Raw genomic sequence first — 26,619 nt, forward strand, 5'->3', positions numbered from 1 at the left:
TATGAGCAAAGTATTATTTACTTATGTTTTACTAGCAAAGAAATAAGAAACAGTATTTCGTATTTTGAGTGTGTGTGTGTGTGTGTGTGTGTGTGTGTGTGAGAGAGAGAGAGAGAGAGAGAGAGAAAGAGAATTGGTGTATGTATGGAAGGTATCTATTCATGTAACTATTGTAAAATAAGAATTTTTAATGAGCATACCTCAAGAATTTGAATACTTATCCACAGATAGCATCTACATATGGACTGCTAACATGATTTTTCAAAGTGCATTACTGTCTAAATCCTAGCAATAGAAATGCATGTGCTTATATAGTATTGCTTCTTTTTAGGCTCCATGTATTTGAGTAGAAAGGGCTACTATTAAAGGTTCTAAAAGCTAAACTTAAGAGGTATACTAGAACTTTGAATGTTCTGAGATTAAATATGAGCAATTTCCTTGCTCTTTTGCCTGGCTGGTAAATCATTTACTCCAGTGGGTAAATTTGTTCTTTTAAAAATGCTTCTTTTTGAAAATGCTTCTTTTGAAAAAAATACCTCAAAATAGAGCTGTACTGTGTACTTGCTCCCAATACAAAGCTACGAAAATAGCAAAGTGGCTGGTTTTTTCACTTAAAACCCAGTGGGGGAAAAAAGGAGGGGTGGGAATAAGCTTTAAGTAAGAAAGATATATCTAAAGTTCTTTTCACTAAATAGCAGGAAAACTACAAATTATTGGATGGAGAGAATTTAAAGCTTGGCATTAGTGGAAGTATGTAAGTATATGTCCTGTGCTCAAAGGACCTCGACAGCCAAATAACACTTTGTTCTGGCATTGAATACCTATTCCTACCCACTCCCTACCTCCAAGCTCTGGAAGAGGACAGTGTTTTGGGGAAGTGGCAATCCTGTGTCCAGGTTACAAGCATTCCAACAATACCTGTGTGTATTTCTTATACAGAAGGGAGAGGAGAATGATTTTCCGAACTGAAATCAGAACCAGAAAGAGGTGTTACATAAGTGAGGGAGCCAACTGGAGAAAAGCATGGCATTCCCTTAGCTTGTACTTGCATCACTGCAATTCCCTATGCTCCCGAAGTTGCACGGCGTTGGGAGAGGCTGGCCTCAGACTGGATCGCATCTGTAATTGCCCTACTGTGGAAGCATCGATAGAGATCTTGGCCTTGCCCAAAGCGATGAGCATGAGGCCCACTTTGTAAGCGTGGCCTTCCCTTCCACGTCTGTGGTGGAATTGGTCACCATCAGTCGGCATCCTTAGGTTTGGTGTTCGTTATCCAAACCCTGCAGACTTTTCAAGGGCAAAGAGCTGCCTAATCCACAGATAAAACCAGGACACATCTGAGCACTGAGCTTCTAGTGCCATCCAAAGAAATAAACAGATTGAAGTTTTAAACTTGGAAATGTCATGAAAAAGTAAATAACTACTTATGGAAAAGACCCCATTTAATGCAATATTTTAAGCCCTAATAAAATGCAGCATAATTCCAATAATATGTAGTGTATTTTGAGCAACTAGTCATGCCACTGACAAGAAGAAAAAAGAAAAATAGCCTCCCAGGGTCCAGACTGAAGTGTGCCCCAAATTGAAAAGGAAACAATGAAAAGGGAAATACAATAGAAAAAAATTCATTATCTTAGTTATTGCAGCAAAATTATACTGGCTCGTGACTTATCAATCACAAATGAAAGATGTAAACAACACCAGAAATCATGCTTTCAGCAGAGACATCAGTCATAAATGAGGTTTCATCATTTATATGCTTGTCCAAACCGGTGATTTAGAACTATTGCTACCAGCTCTGGCTGTATCCAGAATAATAATTATGAATTAAGTGGTGAGCAGATGCTTTGAAATAAAAGTTTGCCCTAGGCTGCCAGGAACCTAAGGATAGAGCTAACATCCCTATAAACCACTAGTTTAAGAACAGAATTGTCAATACAGCCACAATGTACCGATTTGCTAAACATTGATGGACATTAGCCGTGACATTGCAAATATGGATGAGTTCACGAAAAGAAACTATCTCTGATGCATAATCCTTTTTTTTTGCAGATCTGTGCCTACTCTGAATATCTTAAAGCATCAACTCAAAATTAATTCACAAGAAGAAGAGAAACAGGCTAATAAAAATTATATTTATAAGCTCATACCAAGAAGTATGTGCTCAAAATGGGATTTATTCTTTTTCGTTGCTATTGGAATGGACAGTCAGTTTTCCCCCTAAAATGAAATCAAACTTTTAGAAAATGTATGGCTGCTGAGAGAGTGGTTTCTCACATGCCAAGCTATGTCAGCAAAATTGGGAATAAATCATCAAAGAAATCTGCCTCATACTACACTGTGGTTCATATAAAATAATACTTAAATTTCTACCCACATGAAGCTACCATAGGACAACTAATGTGAATGAGTTCCCAGCATTCCATGAAAGAATGTCCTCGAACACAGATAATTAGCATTGTGCCTTTTCTTTCAACTCTGATTAGTCTTTTTATACTTTCCCTTTTTCTCACACTCTCTCCATCATACTTCCCTAAAAATATCTTCCTTATTATGAGATTAGAAGGTCTGCTTGGCTACCCTCATGACCTCAGTCTTCTCCTTCTCATTGTTTCCTCTGTCACTAGTCTGAACTCCTTATGTGCCCCTCCACGTCACAATGACAAGAATCATAGACTTGCCCTCCCCTTTCCCAGACCGCTGACATAGCATGTATTCAAAGTTCGTGGTCATTTAGCAGGAGAACCATGACTGATATTCTTTCTACAAGTGGGCTTAGATTCCTGCCCATATTGCTTGAGTGTATGTTGAGGTTTTTATCCAAACAAATTGACAAATATTTGACTAACAATGACATAATTTTAAAATTTTGAGATGAAGGATTATCTTTGTCCTTTTGTGGCTTCTGAGAAATATTTCACCATGGATTGTGAAAAGAAATTTCTAGCCCATACATTATGAGTCCCTTTTACATTAAAATTAGAAAACAAAAACAAAAATAAAACAAACAAAAAACACAATTAGAGTAAGAGTCCATTGTAATATAAGACAATAAGGTAATAATATTAATACTATTTTTGAATGCTTACTGTGTATCAGAGTCTATTTGTTATAAACATATGCATGACCCTACGACAGCTATTGTTCTGTTATAGGGATGAGAACACTCAGTCTCTAAGAAGTTATATCATTTGACAAAGTTTGGTCCTACTGAGCCGCTCACATCCTCAAACATCAAATCCATGTTATTTGTTCCCCATGACTTAATGATATATCAGACTAATTTGAAGGACATGATTTTATTTTGATAGAACATAATCCATTATATAGGGAAATATTTGCTAACAGACTTGTACCATATTTTCATTTCACTCCCATAACTCTTACTAGTAAATGGCTCTGGGTTTGAGATTCTTCCATCATAAGACTGAAATCTCCACTCCTTTTCCCTTTGTGCTATTTATCTCTCTCCCTCTCTCTTTCTGCAAAGTTTAGGGAAGGCTAAACTGTCACCTGAGTAGCACGTTCTGCTAAAAAGTCTTTGCTAACTCATGTTCTACTTAATCCAAGAGGCAAGCAAAAAGGAGACACTTTTCTTTAGCCATCAGGGTGGTACTTCTGATGGTAAGGAAAATGCTGCTGAGGGATAAGCACAGCTGAGTGCCTAATAGCTTGCCCTTTGGAAGGAAAATGGCAATCATCTTTACTGCCGAAATTCAACTGGTTACAGGACAGTCATGTGAAAATGAAATCAAGTTAATTATCTCTTTAAATGAAAATGTGCTTCTAGACGTCCTAGTTAAACATTAGGACTGAGAGAGATCAATTTTCTAAACTGCCGACCTCAGAGAATTACTGCAGAGGGAGAAACGTGTATAGGAATTATTCAGAGGTGAAGTTGTATCAACAGAAACAAGGACCCTTTGTTCACATAGGATGTGTGGGTCACGGAAATAAGGTTCCATTATAGATTTGACTCTTCATTCTCCTTGTCTAGGAGGCACAGAGAGTTGGTGAGGATTCACAGAGTTAAAATCAATTAAGAAAGACACAAAAGTGTGTTGTTTTCCTCAGTAGAACCCTGCACTCTTTAACACTACAGACCTTGTCTTATTAATCTTAGCATCACCGGACTCCAGCACAAAACTTAATAGTTTCTCAATTTATGTTTGTTGTCCTGACACAATGTGAGAATCAAATGAAATGACCATCGTACATGCTTCTTTAAATATGAAATTATATATATGGATTTATAATCTTGAATACACAATTCTTGTTATAACTTTATATGCATTTAGTTATTTAAGTTTTACAAACCTGAAATGTGCACTATTTTTATTCTCCATTTTATAAATGGGGAAACTGAGGCACTAGAGAGTTTAAGCGATTTCCCCAAAGTCACATAATTAGTAATGGACTCAGCTGGGATTTGAACCGAGGATTCTCTTGCCCCGGAGTCCACGTTCCTACCCATCGGGCGCTACTGGTGTCTCGTAAAGTCACGTAAGGGAATGTTTTCCTAAGGTGCTGTACACTTGGTCATGCATGAGGCTGTCATTTTCCTTATACCGCTGTGCACTCTTGAACTCTCTCAGGAAGGATCTTAGAGCTACTCACCTTTGAATCTGATCCAGCAAACCCGTGAACATACTGAGATCTGTTTAGAGTTGAATGAATATATCAAAACAAAAGCCTCACCTGAGGGGAAAGGATAACCATAGTGGGAATCTTCAGAGGTAGCACAGAGATGTGGAAAGTGACTATGCGTGAGTTCTGCATTCTCAGAGACACAGGCATTTATTCACTCAAGTATGTCAGGACCAAAATCACCAAAGAAAGGAAATGTAGGGGCAGTGCCCAAACTAGGATCAGACCAAAGCGAGGAAACCTGAGCTCTTTGGGTAAAGCCTGGAGCTTACAAAAGGAAAGCAGAGTTTTCTCAGGGTCAGGCTTACTGTGGCAACCCTCCAAATAGCATGTTTGGAGAATAGCAGCCAGCTCAGAAATTCCTGCCAAGTTGTAACATACAGGAAATCTTTTCCTATTGGGCCTTTCATCCTCTCCTGTTAGCAGACTGATTATTAGTTTATCAAATTAGTCAGTTGGCAGCTGGGAAGTAACTCACAGAATGGGAAGGCTTTGGTGGGTGAGTGGAGGAGGGGGTGTAAACAACAAAAGAATAACTTTTCTACGTCAATGAGTCCAAGGGTGGGAGGTGGCATCTCAGGGCTGAGCAGGCCCCTGGTGGTGGGGCACCTGAAGAGACACCCAGCCATTCTTTGTACTTGTAAGGGTGGATCATGAAGATGTTTTTGGATAATATATCTAGTGGACAAAATATTTTAGTAGGTATATGGAGACCTGACATTTCTACAAATGGTATAACACTGAACAAGTGGCTGTGCTTCTTTGGATCTTGGTTTTCTCATATGTAAAATAGGAGAAAATTGGACTAAATGACTCATTCCTATGGTTCCTTCCAGCTCTAACACACTGGAAAATCTACCACAAGGTCATCAGGGCCAAAGTCAACTTGAATCACTCAGCAGTTATTAAAAACAAAAGGAAAGAAAGAAATAAGAAAGAGAGGAAGGGAGGAAGGAAACGAAAGGGAAGGGAAGGGGAAGGGAGGGAAGAAGGAGGGGATGGAGGGAGGCAGAAAGGGAAGAAGGACAGAAGGAAGGAAGAGAAGGAGGGAAAAAAGGAGGGAAGAAGGGAGGGAGGAAGGCTTTGCCAAGAATTTGTGGTGTCTGAGAAGGCAGAAGGCCTAACCCAGCCCTCCCCCCTGCCCAGAACTCTCTTTGTCTTGCACTAACCGTAAGCTTGCCTACTTCAAGGTCTTCAAAAACTACCCCAAGCCAAGATGTCTTAAGTACTCAAAAACATACAATGAAATTCAAGAGCACTGAAAATCTTCTCAAAGGAGGAATTTTAAAAGGATACAAGGGGTTACATTCACTTTAGAAATCCCTTCAACTTTTAAAAGCAAACATCACAAATTCCAAGGATAGTTCTCACTTGTGCCGGATTCTGTCATGCTGGGGTTTAGCGCCATGTCATGAACGCAACAAACACAGTGAAAAATTATTTCATAGATCCTCTGAGGATCCAGAGTTTTCTAAATTCAAGTCCATCCTCTCTTCCAAGAGAGTGATAAATCTGAGATGTAAACAAGTCATACACCCAGAAGGACTCTAGAATCATAGTCTATTTATTTACAAATATGCACTGTTTCTACACCATATGGTTCGAACAAAGACATCAAAAAGTGAAAACAACAGCAGGTCGCAGGCAGAGCTGCCATAGAGATGCTCGTAGCTCAGATCCCGGGTCTGGGCTGTTCTCTGAAAAACATCCACTCTCATCTGCTCAATCACAGGCTCTTCTGTTGCTAGAACTCACAGAACTCCCCTTCCCCTTTTCCCCTACTGATGAATTAAATGCATGCTTTGCACACCAGGTTAAAAAGATAACCCCTCCCTGTTCCAGTGGTCTTTCCTTTCAAGAATATTATTCTGTCTGGTGATTCCAATACTGTTCAGAATGACAGATGGCAGGGGGACACCAGACATGGATGACAGGCATGAGAAGTTTGTCAGAGCAGGAGCATCGCATCACACATTCCTGATGGCTGTGTTTGTCCTCATTTCAGTGACTCCCGTCTTAGCCCGTGTCCCCTCCCCCACCTCTCAGCTCTTCAGGCTCCCTGGGGAGGTCTCTCCTCTCCCCTCCACTGGCTGCCCAGAGTCCAATGTCTTCATCCCTATCACACTCCAGCCCATACCCACTTTCAAAACATACTATCCATGTTCTAAACATCTAACCAATAATAGTGAGCGAGTGGACCCTATTGAAGACCGTGGCTAGAAAACATACATTTAGAGCATGTTTTAGTGGATAGCATGCGACAGTGGCTACGAATTATTTGGGGAATCAAAAGATACACATTCAAGCCCCTGTTTTATAATATAGTAACTTTTCTTTTGTTGAGTCTAAACTTTACAGTCTTCCCTTAGAAGATAATAATAATTTCAGAGACTTATTGAATGTTTCCTAGGCTAACTATTATACAAAGCATTTATATGCATTAGCTCATTTAATTTGCACAACTGTCTATCAGCTGTGCATTCCTGGTGACTAGCTTTAGGATGAAGGCTTAGAGGGAATAAAAAGATCTAAGGTATCAACATACATTCTTTTGAACTTAGCACCAAACCTCACCTTACAAGGTTGTTATAAGAATCAAATAAGATGGTGTATGGGAGGGCATGCTATAGGTCGTGAAGGGTTGTGTAAAGGTGAGAACATTGTCCTAACAAAGTTCTTCAAATTAAAGAAGCCAGAATGTTTACACACTCTATTAAATTGGGGATGGAGAAAACTGGGAGGCAGGCATTAAACCTATAGACTTCTTATTGTGGAAAATAAGGATTCAGCATTCCAGGAGGAACAAAATACTGTACAAGAAATAAGTGTAAGCAAATACACTCAGTGACTCATGTGAGAGAGAGGCCTCTGGGAGCTCAGGGGTAGAGAAAGGTAGAGCAAGAACATGTTGCATTTCACAATCGCTTATTTCTTCTTTCTTTAGTTTTCTATGTCACTAACATGAATTCTTACCCAGACTATCCCTTAGGATGACTAAATGCTTCAGAAAGCTAGTTTCTGAAGGGTCAAAGAAAAATTGCCCTGGATGGGTTAACCAGGGAAGGGAGACTTAATTCAAACACTGTACAAGGACAGATAGGTGGAATTCAACTCCTTTGCAACAAAAAGTGGTGGGATTTGTAAGCCCTGGGGAGAGCTAGTGGGGAAGTCTGAGAGGACATTCCCTGAGAGGAGGAGCATTGATTAGGCCATCTTGTTTGCTAATGGGCAGTTACCAAAGTTAGGCTCCCTAAACTTCAGCAGACACCAGGCTCTATCTTCCATAATGATTATATTATAAAGGGATGGCTCCAGGTCATTGAGAAAGACATTCCTGGGGGGTAAGACTGGCAGGAGGCTAGGAGAAAATTTACATCGCAAAGGGGCAGAGAAGGAATTTGCAATGGCAAGTTTTCCACATTAAATGCTCTAAGAAGAGGGAGGTCAGGGGCCCATGGGTCTAGAAGAAGATTGACTGCAGTTTAGTCAAGAGTTAGATGAGGGAAACGCTAAGGCCATGTAATCACTGCCACTAAGCACTGAGCACGGCAGATAATTAGATTCTTTATTTTTCCGCAGACACATACATCCTGAAACTCTCTCTTCTCCTTCAGTGCAGACTGGTTGTTCTACAGGCCTGATGCCCAGCTGTCAACCTAGGACTTCCCTTTTCCTCTCTCCGCTTACCTGGAAACACTAATGTAGTAGAATACATTGATTTAGTAACCTGCATTCTTCATTAACACCCAAGACATGGCACAGAAAATAAATTGTTGAGGCTTCAAAGGTTTGAAAATGTGATTTTCTAGTCTCTTCACAAATCACTGGGATGGCTATTGAATTCTAAGTTAAAAGTCATTTTTCCCTCCTAATTTTGAAGATACTCCCCCACACACACACCATCTTCTGACTTGCAGTGTTGCTGTTGAGAAGTCTAATGAAACTTTGTCCTTCATTCCTTGAATGTCAATGCATTTTATCTCTAAAAGCTTTTAGTAAATTCCTGTTATTACTGGTGATTCAAAATTGTGTTCACTGCATTGGACTTTCGGGACCCCTGTCACTCTGAAAACATATGTCCTCCAGCAATGCAGATGTCACTGCGTTAATTCTTTGAAAATTTTCTCCCCTCCGCTTTTCTCTGATTTCTTTTTTGGGAACTTTTATGAGTCGGATATTGGACCTCATGGATTTATCATCTAATTTTCTCTCCTTTAAATTTTTTCCTTTATGTTCTACTTTCTCAAAAAAAAATATCCTTGACTATAATCCTTTCATTGATTTATTTATATTCTTCATCTCTTGATGTTTCCATTGCTTCTTTAGAGTATTCTGCTTTTGCTTTATGTATATAATATTATCTTTTTCATTTTTTTTTCCTGATAGGATATAAACTTAAACATAGTATGTTAAAAGTCCCCTGATTTTTTTTCCTTTTTGTCCTCCGGAACTCTTTGTTTGTGATTGATTGGTTAGTCTTTCAACTGTCTTTTAAGTTGGAGACCTTTTCCAACTAGGGTAACCTTGGTTGTTCATCCATATTTGAGAACGTGGCACTGCAGAGCTACTTGCAAGTACAAATGAGCAGACTTCCAGAGTTAGAACGGCGCACACAGGTTTCATTAAAGGACCTCCAAATGCCAGCATCTTTGCAAGATATTATTCATGCACTACCCCTTGCCGTGTCTTTTTTTCCATTCTTCTCTGTCCTAGTCAGTGTCCCAGGAGGCGGTCTCTGACAACCACACATCTTAAGTCCCTAAACAACTGCACTGGGGGTGGCTTTATTGATGAGGCTATTGATGAGCAGAATGGGCCAAAGGTCAGGGTATTTCCCTCTCGCAGGATCTGTAGCCCTCCACACTTCAGTTTCTGCTCTGAGTGTTTTAGTCCTCTGCTATACTTCTCGCAGGCCTCCACTTCCCTCCATTGTCCCTTCAGCCCTGAGGATATAATGGCTTCCCACTGTCTCAGTTGCTAGATGACTCATCATCCCTCATTTGTTCACTTACAGGCTGTTAAGTAGTTCCTTCATTAACCTCTCTTCATCTGAATCATCTAAAGTGAATATGCTTTTCTACCAGGACAGTATCCACAGGTCATTTCTTTGTAACGCTTCAGTTTCTCCAGAGCAGAATTCTGTAATATTTATCCAGGCAATGAGAAAGCGGGTGCCTGACTGAATGCTCTCACAGCAAGGAACATTGGGGTGGTGGTTCACATATCCAAATAGTCTTTACTGCCGCATTATCATTATTTTATTGCAGTAGCTCTCCCTGTCTTCTGTTATCCCTGGTGCGTTTGAGATTTATTCTCTACAAAGTAAATTCCAGTTTTTCAGTAAGGTTGGGCTACAGGGGAAGGAGGAAAGGATCATTAGGTCTAATTGCCTCTTAAATAGGTTGTAACCAATTCATTTTGTTTTCAGCCCCATGTCTCAGCCCAGTTGTATGCAGTAATGGGTGCCTCTAAGTCCTGAATCTTTCATGAGTTCTGCCTCCTATTGATAGATGCAATATGCATTCTACGCTGTAAATTTCCCTCAAAGCACTGTTTTCTCTGCATTCCCAAATTCTGATAATTTGTGTGTTCATTTTCATCTAGCTCAAAATATTTTTTTAAATTTCTCTTGAGCGTTCTTCTTTGACCCATGTGTTACTGGGAAGTGTATTGTTTAATTACCAAGTATTTGGGGAATTTCCTGCCATCATTCCATTATTGATTTCTAGTTTAATTCCATTATAATCTAAGAGCAGACATTGTATGATTTCTATTTTTAGAAAACGTTTTAAGCCGTGTTTTATGGCCCAGGATGTGGTCTCTCTTGGTGAATGTTCCATGTGAGTGTAAGAAAAATGTGTATTTCCCTGTTGCTGAATGAAGTACTCTGAGGGTATCCATTATATCCAGTTGATTGATGGTGTTGTGAGTTTACCTATAATAGTGGGTTGGTCTAGTTGTCCTTGCTGTTCTGTCAGCATTTACCTCATGTGTTTTGATGTTGCATGCACATTAAGGATTGCTATGTCTTCTTGGAGCAGAGCGGGGAAACAAAAAGGTCAAACAGGGACTTTAATGAAGTTTACCAAGTGTTTTGTGTTACAAAATCTTTCCTTCCTGTCCTCCAAAAATCTTCCAAACAACAGTATAAAACTTGTTTTATTCACTTATGCTTTCTGGAGTGGGTAGACTTTAAGGGAAAAATGCTGACCCATTGTGAGTTCATGCTGCACAGGGAGAAAAGCAGCATTTAGGTTCTGTGGTGTGTTTCTTTCTTTCTTTCTTTCTTTCTTTCTTTCTTTCTTTCTTTCTTTCTTTCTTTCTTTCTTTCTTTCTCTCTCTCTCTCTCTCTCTCTCTCTCTCTCTCTCTCTCTCTCTCTCTCTCTCTGTCTCTCTCTCTGTCTCTCTCTTTCTTTCTTTCTTTCGTCTCTCTCTCTCTCTCTCTCTCCCTTTTTCCAATCAACAACTATTAACAATATACATAGGAATTATACTAGCTGCTATGGATTATAAATCTGTGCTTTCAATACATTTACAATATATTAAAGACACAGAGAATTGCACTGATATTAGGGAAAAGTGAGGAAAGTGTGTGAAGTGTTTTCGCAGAGTAATGAACAGACCACTTGGTATAGAGATGAACAAATTAGTCTCCGTCTACAAAGGGCTACATTCCAAACAAGGGAGGGTAGAACATAAGGACTAATATTAGAATAACGTAGAAAATAATGTTCTAGATAGCGCAAAATTTTGTGCAGGAACAGTGAACCTGAGGGTGAATGACATGTTCAGGGGCAGACAAGCCATTCGGTGTGGGTTCAGGGAAGGGTATAGTGAGAAATTCTGCAAAGTGAACCCAAGAGCAGACTGTGGAGGGACTCGTGAATTTCAAACTTCACCTTGAAAACTGTGGAGAAATTTTCAAGAATTTTAATATGAGGGGTGGGACATAAACAGATTTTGATTAGAAGGCCCCTGGGGAGTGTTGTAAAGGATAGTGATATGGGGCAAGATGGGTGGCAGGGAGACCAGAAGAGAAGTGATTGCCATCCAGTCATCACAATTACTCTAGGTTGATGAGGCTCCGATAGAGGCAGGGAATCTAGAGATGAAGAACAGAATGGGGAAGAGATTGTGGTGGGTGGTTAAAATCTGTAGAATCTTGTAATGAGTCATTGGTGTGGAGGAGGAGGCAGAATGAAAATATGAAGGAAGAAGATCTAAGACAATTCTGAACTTTCTGGCTTGCGCCACTGATGTCTAGGGATGCAAAGGCCTTTCAGAGATATGCACACAAATGATGTTTAGAGATATGAGATTCAAGAACAAAGAGAAAAACCACATTGAAGTAATGGGCCTAATGAATAGTATTTGCTTACTCAGGAGAATACTGGAGGCTGGACATTTCTAGTTAAGACTCAAATTTAATTGAGTTCCTAATGTTTCTATCTAATGTCTACAACTCAGGAAGGCCAGAGGAAGCTTACCAACCCCAAGGGAAAATGCAGTCTTTGCGGGACCTGAGGCTGGCTACACCTGACTGTATCCCTCACTGAACATCCTGAGACACAACCGACTGCACTGCTCAGAGCCCCATATGGGAGCACAGCTAACAGGAAGTATCATCAAGTGACAGGAAGTTATCATCAAGTAAGAGGAAGTTATCATTAAGTGTGTGGCCTTGTAATTACATATGAAATGGAGCTGAATAGGCAAATCTGTAGAGACAGAAAGTAGAATTCTGGTTACAAGGGGCTGAAGGGATGAGGGAATGAGGAGTGAGTAACTGCTAATGATTAAAGGGGTTTCTTTTTGGGGTAATGAAAACGTTCTGGAATTTAATAGTCATGGTGGTCACACAACTTTGGAATATATGATAAGTACTCAACTACATACTTTAAAAAGGCAAATATTATGGTATGTGTGTTGTAGCTCAATTTTTTAAAAAAGGAAAAAAGTATAGCCAACTCTCACAACACAGGTGTCACCCAAGAAACCATGTGGGACATCTCCTTGTCTTGGGAAATTTGGACCACAGCATTATCCTCTAAGTTGGGCTCAGGTCATCTCACTAGAGACTTTCTGCCTTGGACAGTAGAAATTTTGTTTAAGATATCAACTTTTATAACACTCCTTGTCACCTATAGTTTCTCTTATCTTTAGAGGGGAGCCTACTATCCATGCACCAAAATAGAAGGAACAGGGAGAGAAGACAATCATTTCAACTAGCTCAGACGAAGAATGTCTGCAGCTTCTAGATGACACACAGCCATTTTATATAGGACACCAAGACTTACTTCATCAAAGAAATAAGTGCACACATAAACACACACCAAATACAAGCCTATCTACCAAGGAACTGCAATCACCATCTCCATTATGTTTGAAACCTAATCAACTTTTCGATTAGGTTAGAAAGTAATGATGGTATACTTAAATTTCATTTTAGAAAGACTGGAATGAGTTTTCATTGCCAAATATTGGATACCACACGCTTTGGGCAAACACGACACACTGAAAAGATCATTGGCTTCAAAGTCAATAAGATATGAGTTTCACCACTGGTAGCTTGTGGTCTCAGAGAAGTTGTTTGGAACACTATAAGCTTTTGTGTCTTTAACTCTAAATTGAATATAATACCTCTCTCAAAGGATTAAATACCATTAAACATGCAAAGTGTCTAGCAGCATTTGGCAAGATGATTTCAATGAACATTACTTCATTCCTTGTTATGACAAAGACAGGTACAGTTCTCTGGTCTTTTTTCCAATCTCTCCAACCCCCGTGCTGTTTTCTCTCCCCCCTCCCTTTCTTTCTCTTTTACATTCCTTAAAAAATCTGGGGCTGCCTGACTCTTGCACTGAAAAGGAGATATCAAAATCTAAGATTCTGTAAGATTCTTTGAATGTCTTCTTTTTAAAAAAGGAGAAAATAACCTACCATATTTTAATTTTTACTTGTTTCTAAGAAACATGTAAACATAAGAAAGATGAAGATTCTGGTAGCTCAGTGCTTTTCCATTACTTCGGCATAATAATGTAGCAGATAGGTCTCGCTGGCCCTTTCCTCATCATTCTCATCCAAGCCCTGTTCAGATAGGATATCATTTGCATGTTGGCAAGACAGTCACATTAATATGCAGTAATAAAAAAAGACAGAACGCAAACAAGGAAATAAAACACCTTTTTAATAACTGATGCATTAAATGAGGGAGTTTTCTTTCATGACAGTGTATTGCTTGACTATCTGCAGAGAGAAGTTCATTAGATTTCATTTTGAGGAACTGATGACATTTATTCTAGCCAGAGACGGTTTGATTTGGCTGAAGTCTGGTTAGGATACAAAGAGGCGATTAAAATGATTTTCAGTATTTTTCTCTAAAGAGCAGTCCATTAATGGCTTGTGAATATTCATCCCTCAAACCTCCTACTCTATTAGACTCAAATCAGAGTTTTAAGAGTCTGATGTTTTTATTGATATAATTAATAACAAATGTTACTCATTAACTTGGTTATCGTTAAATTGGACATTTGACAGATGTACTCAGGGACTTGCTTCTGTGAATTTAATATAGATATGAGGCACCATATCGACCTCAAAAGATCAAATCAAGAACATTAGTGTGGAAGGGGAAAAAAAAAAAGTGGAGAAAACACTGTACCAAGCTTTGGAAAGGCAAAAAATAATGATTTTTAAAGCTAATTCCTTGTAGGTTTCTCTGAACATCATGCTCAAATAATTTAAGACATCTGTTCAGTGTATAACATCAATTGAAATGTTAAGATAGTTTAAAATACCAAAAGCAAGAGCACTGCAAAAAGCAATAATATTCAACATGCCGAGATTAGAGAACGAGAAAAAAACAAACAAAACAAAACACCACTTTGCTTCACTCCTCATCCTACAACCCAGAAAATCTAGCTCCTGTATAATCAGAAAATCTAAGGAGAAACAGCAATGAAATATTTCTGCCCCACTGTAATTCTGCAAATTGTAACCTTGAAAATTGTACTCAGATGCATACAGTGGATCACAACCACAAAAAAGGCACAGGCAACTAGGTTCACAAATGCAGCCTAATGACCCAGAATAAGATTTTAAATCAGGCTACATTAATTTGGAATTTGTCCCTGGGCTGGGTTGATGTTTACCTTCACATTATTTGAAAGAAAAATCGAAATGCAGCAAGGATTTTGCTTTTATTTAAAGACATAGATGATTTTCCGGCTCTAGCATCAGCCTTTACTGGGCTAATCCCTGACTCACATCAATAGGCAGGTGGGACTGGTGGGGAGGGGAAGAGCAGTGAAAGAGGTGGACTTGACCCGACATAATCAGTAGGCAGCGAGCGAGGAAATGGGGTTCCAAGTGGCCAGGGTAGTTACTGTTCGGTCTACCCCATTTTACCGATCAGGAACTGAAGCTGAGAGGTCACTTGTGCAAAACGCTACAGCTGGGAATCAATTCTCAGAACTGATTCTAGAATCCTAATCCTAACTTTTGCCTCCAAAGCCCACGCTTTTCCTATGAGGCCATCTTCAGGAAGGCAATGGAAAATTCTCATAGAGTGCCTGCTCAACAGTACACTTCCAAGATGAACCCTCCTCCAGCAAGAAAAGTGAGAGCAGGCCAGCGTGGCTCAGGGCTCTCCCCCCACTGACCGCTGGGGCTGTTTTCTCTCCTTGGTGCCACTCGAAAACACTAATGTGAACTGAGGTCTCACCAGCTAGAAATGAAGATGCCCCCCTATTCTCACATACACACCCATTTGGCACTGGGGGGCGGTTCGGACAAATAGGATACAATCCTTGTTGCCAAGATGCTTACAGGCTGACTAGAAGACAAGGGCAGAGTAATTCTTGCCTTTACCCCTCAAAAAAGAATATAATGAGAATTTCAGGCAACTGTGGAGGAAATTGGAAAGAGATATTTTTGGTCAAGAGGACTTTCAGAGGTCCTACATATTAAACCACACAGGTGGAAGTCAAACTTACAAATATATTGCAATACATGGATCTATGGAGATAGAATGTTACTCTGTTCTACTCTCTAGAAAGGAGTAGAACTCTTTTCTAGTTCTACTGCTTTCACACCTCGTGTCCTGTGGCCCACCTGGGGTCTCCAGCTACCTAAGCCCTACCTTGAGTATGCGGGACAATTTTATGCTCAACATCTTTTGTTTTCTTTCCCTTCAAAACTCACCAGTCCTATTTTCCCATTCTTAGTACTCTGCTCTCTCCTGGGAAAATCCAAACCTAAGTATCAACTCTCCCAGATAAAAATGATGCTTTAATGGTTACAGTGAGTTACTGTGGCTGGTAATATTAATCACTGAGTTAGGATCTGGAGATATTCTTACAAAGAACACAAATATCACCTGTTCGGTATATCTGATGTTCCACTCTACCTTCACCCATATAAAACAGAAAAATAAGAGTCTTGTAGGTAAATCCTATCTTGCAGAAAATGTGAAAAAAATAAAACACTAAACTAGGGTTGCCATTCAAATTGCGTATGTCAAAATTTCAACAAATCCTTGGGACCCACTGTGTAGTTATCAAGCTATTTGCCAAGTATAACCAATCTCAGTTCACTTCTATGAACTTGTCTAAGGTTTCAGATCCAAAATAAGATATACGTACAAACATAAGTAAGAAACAAAAGCTAACTATAACCAGCATAGACATCATTTCCTTAAGAAACAACCCTCCAAGGGAAAGATTTGTAAAAAGGTTGCTCAGGCAACTATGTTTCCTAAACCTCAGCAAGCGACTCCTTGTGCCTAATAAACTAAAGCGTTTTGAAATATAATTCAGTTGGGAGAAAAATAATCTTGGAAAATATTACTTCTTTTATGAGAAAGACTTAGAGCATTTAGGAGACAGTACCACAAGGACTAAAGTTTATGGTGACTAAGTCATTCTAAATATAAAGATTCAGTAGTAAAAACTTACCCATGTGTCTTCATGACTGTCGAAGGGACTGGTTAATTCTCCTTTAGAAATAAAGTCCTATAATGGAGATGAGTATAGTGATCCTCAACTGTAACCATAATTTTAATTGCCCTCGGGGACTGCATGACTCCCCACTCTGAAACAATGTAGTTACCAAATGGCCTTGTAATATTGATTTGATTTTGTAAATCAAACTTCTGATAGAAAACAATTTACTGGCCAGCTCCATGGGTTCCTAGTCTACTTCTCAGTTATTTGTGGTTATAAATTGGAGTTATGTACACAAATAAATTTTCAGGATGACTCAACCTTCCAAAACTTATTTATCCCCGACTAAAATGAGAAAATGTGGTTTCAGTATCTGTAAATGGAAGGATATGTGATGACCCCCTCCAGAAGCAGATGCTCTTTGAGACTCAGGCCCTGAAAAGCAGCTCTTCCTTTTGCATGGCACTTTCCTCATTCCCACAACAAATGTTCATTTTGAAGATTAAGCATTGTTACTGTCATCCTTTGTGTGTGCGTGCTGAGGACTACTTTCTGTTGTCTTGTCTCACTTTGGGAAGTATAAATCACCCACATATTTATAGTGATGTCTTAAGAAAGCAAATTGATAGTCCAGTGAATTTGAAAAATATGTGCCAGGCATCGTTTTAGAAGGGAATAGGGCCCTGAAATCAATCAGTAAATCAAAGGGAGTAACTCAAAAAACATTATGGGGTTCCCATTTCCAGAACAATAAGGACTGTCTGTGGGACGAAGAATTATACCAGTGGTCGCAATACAAACACTTAGAGCATTTGGGAAACAAAGCCAAGGCAGGGGTTTTGGGGCAGGCAGAACATGGTCAACTCATAATTTCCTCACAACCACCGATACCTATGACCACTTGACTTTTTAAAAATTGAAGAATTTCGGAATCAAATGGTGACTGGGCCAAATGCTTTCTATTTCCCATGAGAGAAAGGTGTGCCAGAAGTTCCGGAATTTGCCTGCCCTCACACTGTCTCCTAGAGTAAGCTGGGACCTTTGGAATATTGATTTAGACAAGAGGTGTCCAAACTTTTTTCAATGTTTTTTACCAAAGGCCATATGCAATAAAATACACAAACAGCCGGGCCACTCACTCGAGGTGAAGTACTATTGCCTCACCTGGTTTATTTAAGTAAACTAAATATATTTTTGGAATTTGCTGTGGGCCAATTAAAAATGGATTGCGGGCCGCAGTTTAGACACGCCTGATTTAGACCTTGCTATGTCCCACCCTTTGTTCCATTTTAACTTGCACTGAGGGACACAACTCATGCCCTTTCGTCCTTGCTGGTTGCAGCACTTAGAGACATTATATTAATCAGAGGTAAATAATTGTTTTATGTAGGTCTGATTAGCCTCACATTGACTAACATTGGCCCAAACTCTTCATTCTCCCTGAGTAAGTCTAACAGGAGCAATTGAATCTATTCAGTTCAACATGTATTGGGGGGGGGGGTCTATGCACCTGCTTAGGGTAGGAGAGAAGGAACCCCCACTCTGCTGAGCAGAAAGTCTCAACTGCTAGAAAAAAGCAGAAAGGAACTAAGCTAGCCCAGCTAACAAGATAAAGGAATTGCCCACAGCAAAGAGTCAGAAACTAGGTTGACAGATACTCTGTCTTTACTCTTAGGTTAAAAAAACATCTCTGAAGAATTACTATCCGGAGGCAAAGTGAATATGTTTCTTCATTTCAAATAGTCCCAAACCGTATCTAAAGAATCTTTTTCCACAGCAGACAAACATTAAATGAAGAATGACTCTCATCTAGTACGTATCCCACCATATGTGAAAATAACATAAGTGGAATAACAGTTTTCAAAACTTTTCTTTTAATATCTTTTAAATTATTAACTACAGGTTATCTTTTAAATGGCACCGTAGACTTTTTTATTTGGAAAACAGCTTTGTCTACGATCTCTTCTCCCCTGTATATAATTTAATTAAGCCATTCCGTTCATCAAATATACAGCAGGAAAGTGGGGAGAGAGCAGATGGCTCAGGACAATTTGCCTGTGGGACAATTCAATGCAAAGGTCCTGTGGAGAGTGTCAATTGCATCATTAATATGAAGAAGACACATTTGCCTGAAGCTAAACTAATGTCTCAGATGAAATGGTCCCAGGCAACCCTGAAGTCACCATAAGATTTCCAGACTCACCTTGGATTAATGCACGACTTTTTTTACTATCTCATTCATGCATTCATCCATAAACCATTTATTAATGAATTGCATGTCAAGTACTATGCTAGGTGCTAAAAATAGGAAGTCACAATGGAACAGGAGTCCTGCCCTTAAAGAGCTCAGAGGCTCGTTCCAAGGGCTCTTATTTAGCCCCATCACACCAGTGTTATTTGAGGCTGGTTTCCATTCTGATTGGTCAACACTAGTGCCCTACTGGTGATGCAATGTTTTGAACAGCCCCTAACCCCTTGCTGTTTGTAACAGTAAATTTCACAAACATGGCAGAACTTAAAAACATGCCACTGGCTGGGTTTTAGTACAGGTGCATTTAAGATCCAGTGGGAGAATCCAGCAAGGAGAGGAAGTTCATATGACGGCACTTGAGAAGGCTTCACAGAGAAGGTACGGAGCTTTAAAGAATGAAGTTTGGGAGTGAGGGTAAGAATGGGGCAAGGGCCTGAACGGGCAGAAAAAATCTGAGCATTCCCAGAATTACCAGGGCATGCTCTTCCTTACTGAATAAGATTTGGAAGCAGCTCAAGTCCTACAACCACATGGCACATGTTGTCATTGAACACAGCAATTTCATTTAGATGTTAGACAGATAAGACCACCTTCCCTATTTTCCCATATAGTCAAGGATATCTGGGAGCGTTGCTTAAAAATAAATAAAAAGGTAAGGAAGCATAAACAATCGGAGAATAGGAAAGACTGTAGCTCCAAAGTTTCTCTAATTTCCCTTTTCCTGGATGCTGCCCTTCACTAGTCATTGGATTCTGGTCTATGGACGCTCAGGAGGAATGTGTCGAGGATGTTTCTGGTGGCCTGCCATTCCCTGAACTGGGGCTGATAAAACACTAAAGTGCAATAATAATGGCAAATTATTCTGTCTTGTTCCAAACGATTTTAAAAGCATTTGGAGAGCTTCTGAATTAAGAGGATGCAAACCCATATTGTAGAGATGTAAGAAAACTTAAAATGATGCTATTACTTGGAAGTTGAGGTACCTTCATTCTGAATACATATTATTTTACAAGTCCTTATATATTTCAAGACCTAAATGGATTTTTTAAATGCTCTTAGAGCCATCACCTCTTTATTTTAACAGAAATTTATACACTCTTACTTAAATATATAAATTAAACATATATTCAAATAATTAATAATAGAGAACGTTGCATATTAGCTTGTTAGTTAAATTACATTTTATGAGTAAACACATTTAGAGCTTATGAATATACCAGATGGAGAACAAAAAGCATCAGCATTTGCCATAATTTGACTGCAAAGAGCAAACCGGAAGCTTAGCTACGCACCATGCCTCAATCCTGACCTCCAGAGGCCGTTCTAAGAATGACAGAGGGTTTCTAACATTTAACAGTTGACTCACCTTCACTAAAGCTCTCAGACTTGTCCACGTTTTAGTTAACCTATCCCAGATCACAACAAACAAATGAGGAAATTACCCTCTCTTAATACAGAAAGAATAATTCCAAACTTCTTTTGTTTCCAAAGCCATCCTTAGTATTTTTTAACTGGCCAGAATTTCTGACTTACTCAAGTGTTGCAATATTTTATTCACTCTTCTATTCTTTATGAATAACAACAATCCACTAACATTCTCCTTATCTTATTATCAGAAAAATGAATATTATCAGCAAAAATCATTCTCAGTTTTCCCAAATGATCCTTTCGTCTTTTCCTACAGGTCTCATTTTCTGATCTTCACTTATTATTATGAGTCTCCTCTTAAGACTTTTATTAGCTGCCCAGTTGACATTAAAGATCATGTATCAATGATGAAAGAAATGAATTTATTTATTATACATTAGAGAAATTTCATATATCTATACCCAAAAGATACCAAAAGATCATCCTGGAAGATTACAGGTAATTTAATGAATTAGCTACTAATGAGATTTAAACAAACAAACTACTAATGAGATTTAAATAACATGAAGAAATGTTACTTAAAGCTCACTAATAATCCTTACACCCTCAGAGTATTACTTCGACATATAAATGTGAACAAGATGGTATCAGATGCCACGTAGGATCTTGTTTTTCAGGAACTGACTAAGAAAGGGTATGCTGGCACACGCGGTTCATATTTTAAGAATAGAGAACTTACAACTATCAGGAGCCACACTTCTCTGGAAGGCTTGTTGAGAAGTATCATGCTGGCAGAACCCCACATCACCTCCACCACTACCCACCAAATTCCCAAGATATGTGGAATATGAATCCCACCATTGACCCACTTTGGGGGCTACTGAGGGTGGTGTTATTAGGACTTATCACCTTGCTGAGTGTGATACTGCGATTTATAAGAGGTACATGCAGAACCAAAAGTAAAATGGAGTCACTTATGTTGGGGACAAAATGGAGTCGGTCATCACAGGAGCATTAAAGAAAAACAAAATTTGACAACCTGGAAGAGGTGGCCGAAAACTGCTCCTTCTGCCCATGCCAGGCCAGGTGCTGTGGCAGGAGCAATGGCCCCTCAGAAAACCCCAGGGATCAGAGAGCCAACCCCAACATCGTGAGACTTCAGACGGTCCTGGAGACCAGTTCCGGTGGGAAGCAGGCCACCAAGAGGCCATCCACACAGCTCATCTAACTTTCATTACTGACTATGCTTGTGGGAAACAGCTCTCCCTAGCAGTGCCCCCAGCGCTGCCTCAAGCCCCAGCCCCAACCTAGGATCTGCCCCGCCCCCCTCCAATGAAGACCTACATCTTCTTCTTCTGTGTCAGGGAATAATCATAGGCTCACTGTATGCCCTCTCCTCCTGTGTCTGTGGGCAGGCAGATTCACTGGAAGAGCCTGACCATGGAGGAGGGGTTGGCACACCAGGCTTGAGTGGCCAGGGGCTGCCATTCCCAGAGCATACTCCCTCTTCCCCAGTCCTCAGTGAGAAGTCATTTGTGCCTGAACCAAAGAAGAAGCATTAGATTCACCAAAGGACATCTGAAATAGCCACTGATTACACATTCAAGAGTACCCTACTTCCTCCTTCCCCACTATCTTTATTAGCCTTTCCACAGAGGCAGGAAAAGGCACACCCACGTGGAAAGCGACTAATTCACTCCTACAGAAAGTTCTAATGCAGCATCTTACATGCCAGGCTCTGCAAAATGCCAGAGAAGGCACCACAGCTTTTGTGGAATTTACATTCTGGGAGTGGGGGGCTGGGAGGGATGCAAGAGGGGAGGGAAGAAGGGTTAAACAACCAAATAAATGATGATTTTGAACAGTGAGAGAAAAAAAGGAAAAAAAGAAAGTTAACTTTACCTAACATAAGTTGCAGGAATGGATCTCTCTTCTCAGAATTCAGCAGAGGATGTCAGCCACACCCTCAATGCCAGGTGTGTTCGTGCCATCCCTGGACTTCCTGTTCTCCTGACACAGCAAACCTGATCCAAATAAAAAGGAAAATCAGTAGGCAAACAATCAGCTTAAATAGCCTAAAAAACTTCCACATTTACCCCATAAAAACCCCTTAGTATGTGAACGACTTAAACTCATTGCTCTTTGAGTTTGTAACTTTGAGTTTCCTGGCTTGTGGTCGAAACCCTGGCAATAAACTCATTTTTCTGCTTTGTTTTACTCTTGTGTGCAGAGTGGGGTTTTTGACATATTTATTTGGTCATTCAGATGGCCAAAATATATTTTTCATATATATTTAGTCTTCATCCATGGATCCTGGCTCACACCTCCCAAAATCTTTTAATTTCCTGAGTGATAAGAGCAGTGGAAGCATCTTTTCTTATACAGTGGTACCTCGGTTTTCGAATGTCTCCATTGATGAAAATTTTGGTTTATGAATGCCGTAAACCCGAAAGTAAATGCTTCGGTTTTCAAACGTGACTCAGAAGTCGAACATGTCACACGGCTTCCGCTGAGTTCAAGATCCTGAGGCCTCGCTGTCGGCTGTTTTTGAACGTTTCAGAGCTCGTGGATTATGTTCTGGATTATGTTCGAAAACCAAGGTACCACTGTATTTGGTCTCTCGGCCTCAGTTCCTGAAATCCATTCAGAGCCATAAAGGTAAAGTGGGTATCTCCTTATTCATAACAAGCCCCTTTCCACCACAACTGGGTTATGTTATCCCACCCCCTGATTTTCAGGGAGGAGAGAGAGGGCTAGAGGCTGAGTCAATCACCAATGGCCAAAGGTTTAATCAATCCTGTCTATGCAATGAAGCCTCCACAAAAATCCAAAAGGAGGGGGTGAGAACAGCTCCTGGGTTGGTGATCACTTAGGGATTCCGGCCAGCGGTGTGCCTGTTGTATGGAAGCTCACACCCCTTCCCCATACTATGTCCTATGTATTTCTTCATCCGGATATTTGTGTGTATCTTTTAATACCCTTTGTAACAAACAGGTAATCCTGTGCGTAAATGGGTTTCCTGAGTTCTGTGAGTTGCTCTAGTAAATTAATCAAACTTGAGGAGGGGGCCATTGGAACCTCTGATTTATAGCCAGTTGGTCAGAAGTACAGCTAACAACCCCAGCTTGTGACTGGCATCTCAAGTGTAGGGCAGTCTTTGGGACTGAGCCCTCTTCTTGTGCAGTCTCATGTTATCCCACATAGACAGTGCTGAATTATAGGAATTAAGTTGAATAGGATACAATTCAACTCAACAGAACCCAAAATACTGAAGTTCACTGCCACCACATGAGGTAAAAAGGTAAATCCTTCAGAAGAAGGTGGTAAGAGTCTTCTGAGAATCTTGGTGTCTAGGAGAGCTCATTGAGCGTAAGCACGCTAGCGGTGTGGGATGGAGGTCAGTGAACTGGATTTGCCATATGTCTACAGGGAGTCTGTGTCAAAATGTTGGGGTAGTAGTTACAGTCAACCAAGAAGAGAGCAATGACCTCAATGCAACCAAGAACACAGCTGTCTCTTCTGCACTCCATCATTAAAGGAAGGGAAACATGGGAAGGTTTGCCTCTCTCTCTCTCTCTCTCTCTCTCTCTCTCTCTCTCTCTCTCTCTCTCCCTCCCTCTCTCTCTCTCTCTCTCTCTCTCTCTCTCTCTCCCTCTCTTTCTCTATTTCTCTCAACCCCCCCCTCCAACCTTAGTGAGATTCAATAGGTAGATAGATAGGTAGGTAGGTAGATAAATAGATAAAGATAAGATATATACAAAGAGCAAAGCAGAGAGCTCTCCAGCCTTTGATATACATATTTATATTTTAATACAAATATATATGAATATGAATCAACACTGCCTTCAGCCAGCTCACCATCTAGTAGAATAAGTCAATGTAATTATTCTCAAATACTGAAAGGTTACTGTATAAATAATTATTTAGCAGTTTGTTGAAATATAAGTCAACACACCTGCTTTTTTATGTTGCCCTATAAAAACCATGTATATGCTTGTGTCTTGAAAAACGTCTACTCGTATGTGAGTAACATATATGCTGGAAGACAAGCTGCGGACACCAAAAGCTGCTTGCAGTGCTCCTCTCCCATTTCCCATCTCCTGTTCCAGTCCAGTTCATCTTTTTAACCTGCTTCTTGGGTTTTGTCTCATTTTTTTAAAACTTGCCCTTGTCACTTTGGACCTGGCATTTATACCTGGTCTCTTTGGCTCCTGGATCATGACTGTGACTTGGATTTCCCAACTAGTTCTTGCTGGTTATTAGCCCTGGTGGGATACCAACAAGAATGGGCCCCTCTGGGCTTAACCCCCCAACTCCAGACACTCACAGACCAATGAGAACTCATAGAAAAATACTAACTACTTAAACTCCTAAATATGCCCATTTTATATTTTTTTCACACTTGAAGAGCTTGACAAAATGAAAATGGCAGATACTAAAGATTATTTCCAATCTTCCAATCATCATTCTCAACCTGAAAAAAGCACATAGGAAACTAACAATGCAAGGGATAAAGTAAGTAATGAAGAGTCACGATGGCAACGTAAGTGTGACGACACTTGGGTAGGCCTGATGTTCTACCAGGACCAGTGGCTCTCAACAGGGAGGTACCAGGCCCTGGGCATGGGGCCATTTTGAAATGTTGTGGGGGACTTTGGGTTGTCAATAATTACAAGGTGCTACTGAGTTTCATGGTTGGACAGTCCAGCAAAATAAAAATTGTCCGACATTCCAAACGGTGTCGTACCTGATGCTAACAAAGGTGAAAACCCTTGTTATAATTTTCTGAGCCTACACCTCATCTCCTTATGACAAAAATGCATGATATATTTTTTACACCATGCCAAAATATAATAATTATATCAAATTTTCCAGGAATGCCACTATCATGCAAATTAAGGGACTATTTTGGTTTTTTTTCCAGAAATTTACCAAGAGTAGTTATTCACCATTTCACAAGAAGACAGAAGCTGCTTATGGTAGTTGAGTCACTAATACAACGTGTGTATCAATCTGTATGTGTAGCTATTATATGTATAGTCATTCTACATAAGTGAAATCAAATTACTTCTTTGTTATGTCTTTAAATATAGTCATCACTGATTGTTTAGTTATTGAAACAGGTATTTATCACAAATCACTGTCCTTTTATTTCTCACTTGTCATTAAGATATTTTATTGATTGATTTTTAAAAATTATATATTATCAATGCAGGACAGTAAAAGGAATGTTGCAAGATATTTTTTTCTAGAAGGGGCATTGGGCCTGGTTTAATGCAGAACCACTGAATGGGTTCTATTTTAAAGTTCCAGATTTAGTTCCACTTTCTTACATCTCTACTACCAGTTCCTCTACCAAGGAAATAAAACCAAACAAATGTATTTAAAGATAGTCAAGCCAAAGATAGAAAAGAATTATTTTCTAAAATAGGGAAAGAAATTTAAAGAAACGGTTGGTAAAATCATCAAAAATGAATTTTTTCCTCAAAGATGTTGCTGAACTCAAGTGGTCTCTCTGGTGTGTGGAGTGGGGGCCACTACGAAAGGTGGGGGACGGCTCCAAATTCATTAGAAACTCAGTTCTGAAGGTGACATACAAGTGAACAGAATAACAAAATTTTGCTTAGGAAGTCAAAATTTGCTCTAAAATTATTCCTTGCGTCCGTGTCAGTATGTTTTTCTTGGTAGCCACAAGAGAATCAAAAGAGAGGACGCCTTCCAGGACCCACACAAATCGACTTCCCAGCCCATGCTGAGTTGGAGTCACAAACCCCAGCAATGATGGAGAAAATAAGATGGAAAAAGTCCTACTTGGCTTATCAAGTACTCCATTTCTTTGGTGGAAAATACCATACCTTACACATAATAGCAAAGATGGGCAAGTCTGATTTAGAGGGCACTGATTAAAGTGCTTCAATTTTACTAAAGCTATGCCTTTTAGTATAACTAAGGGAGTGAAACTTTTAATCTCATAAAGGCTTTTTCACAAATAAGAACGGGGGGAGGACCAGTTTTGTTCATCTCTTCCCTTCTCCGCAGATGGAGGCACACCCCTTCCCACAAGAGACATCAGGGTAGTGCGGTGTGATTCATATGAACAAGTCACAGGTTTATTTCCCATCTCTTCTATTTGTTACAATTGTTCCTCGAGCTGGGAGGAACATTTCAATGGTGAACATTTTTTAAAAGAATCATTTTTGTACTAATGTTTTGCCAAGTTTGCACGGATTAGCCAATTAAAATTCAATATAATCATTATCTGGAAGTAGCTTTTACTAATTAAATAAATTAGTTATTTTGTTTTAATGAAGAGAAGAAAAACATTTTCCTAGAAAATACTTTTTTTAATTAGTAGATTTGTTCTCCAAGTTGTAAGATATTAGCATGCAAAACCTTCCTCTGCCTTATAGC

At 39.6% G+C, this 26,619-nt stretch overlaps 1 protein-coding gene across 2 annotated transcripts in view; it reads right to left on the reverse strand.

Annotated features, from left to right (window-relative positions):
• The window catches only part of IQUB (IQ motif and ubiquitin domain containing), a 196,249-nt gene that overhangs the window by 60,779 nt on the left and 108,851 nt on the right, over positions 1-26,619 (reverse strand). For both annotated transcript variants that reach the window (XM_081038565.1, XM_081038566.1), the window contains exon 14: positions 22,111-22,232. In XM_081038565.1, the coding sequence (XP_080894691.1) occupies positions 22,143-22,232 (90 nt within the window). In that variant the 3' untranslated portion in view covers positions 22,111-22,142. The remainder of the gene's footprint in view (positions 1-22,110; positions 22,233-26,619) is intronic.

Source organism: Rhinolophus hipposideros, assembly GCF_964194185.1.
Source record: "Rhinolophus hipposideros genome assembly, chromosome: 25".
Classification (NCBI taxonomy): Eukaryota; Metazoa; Chordata; class Mammalia; order Chiroptera; family Rhinolophidae; genus Rhinolophus; species Rhinolophus hipposideros.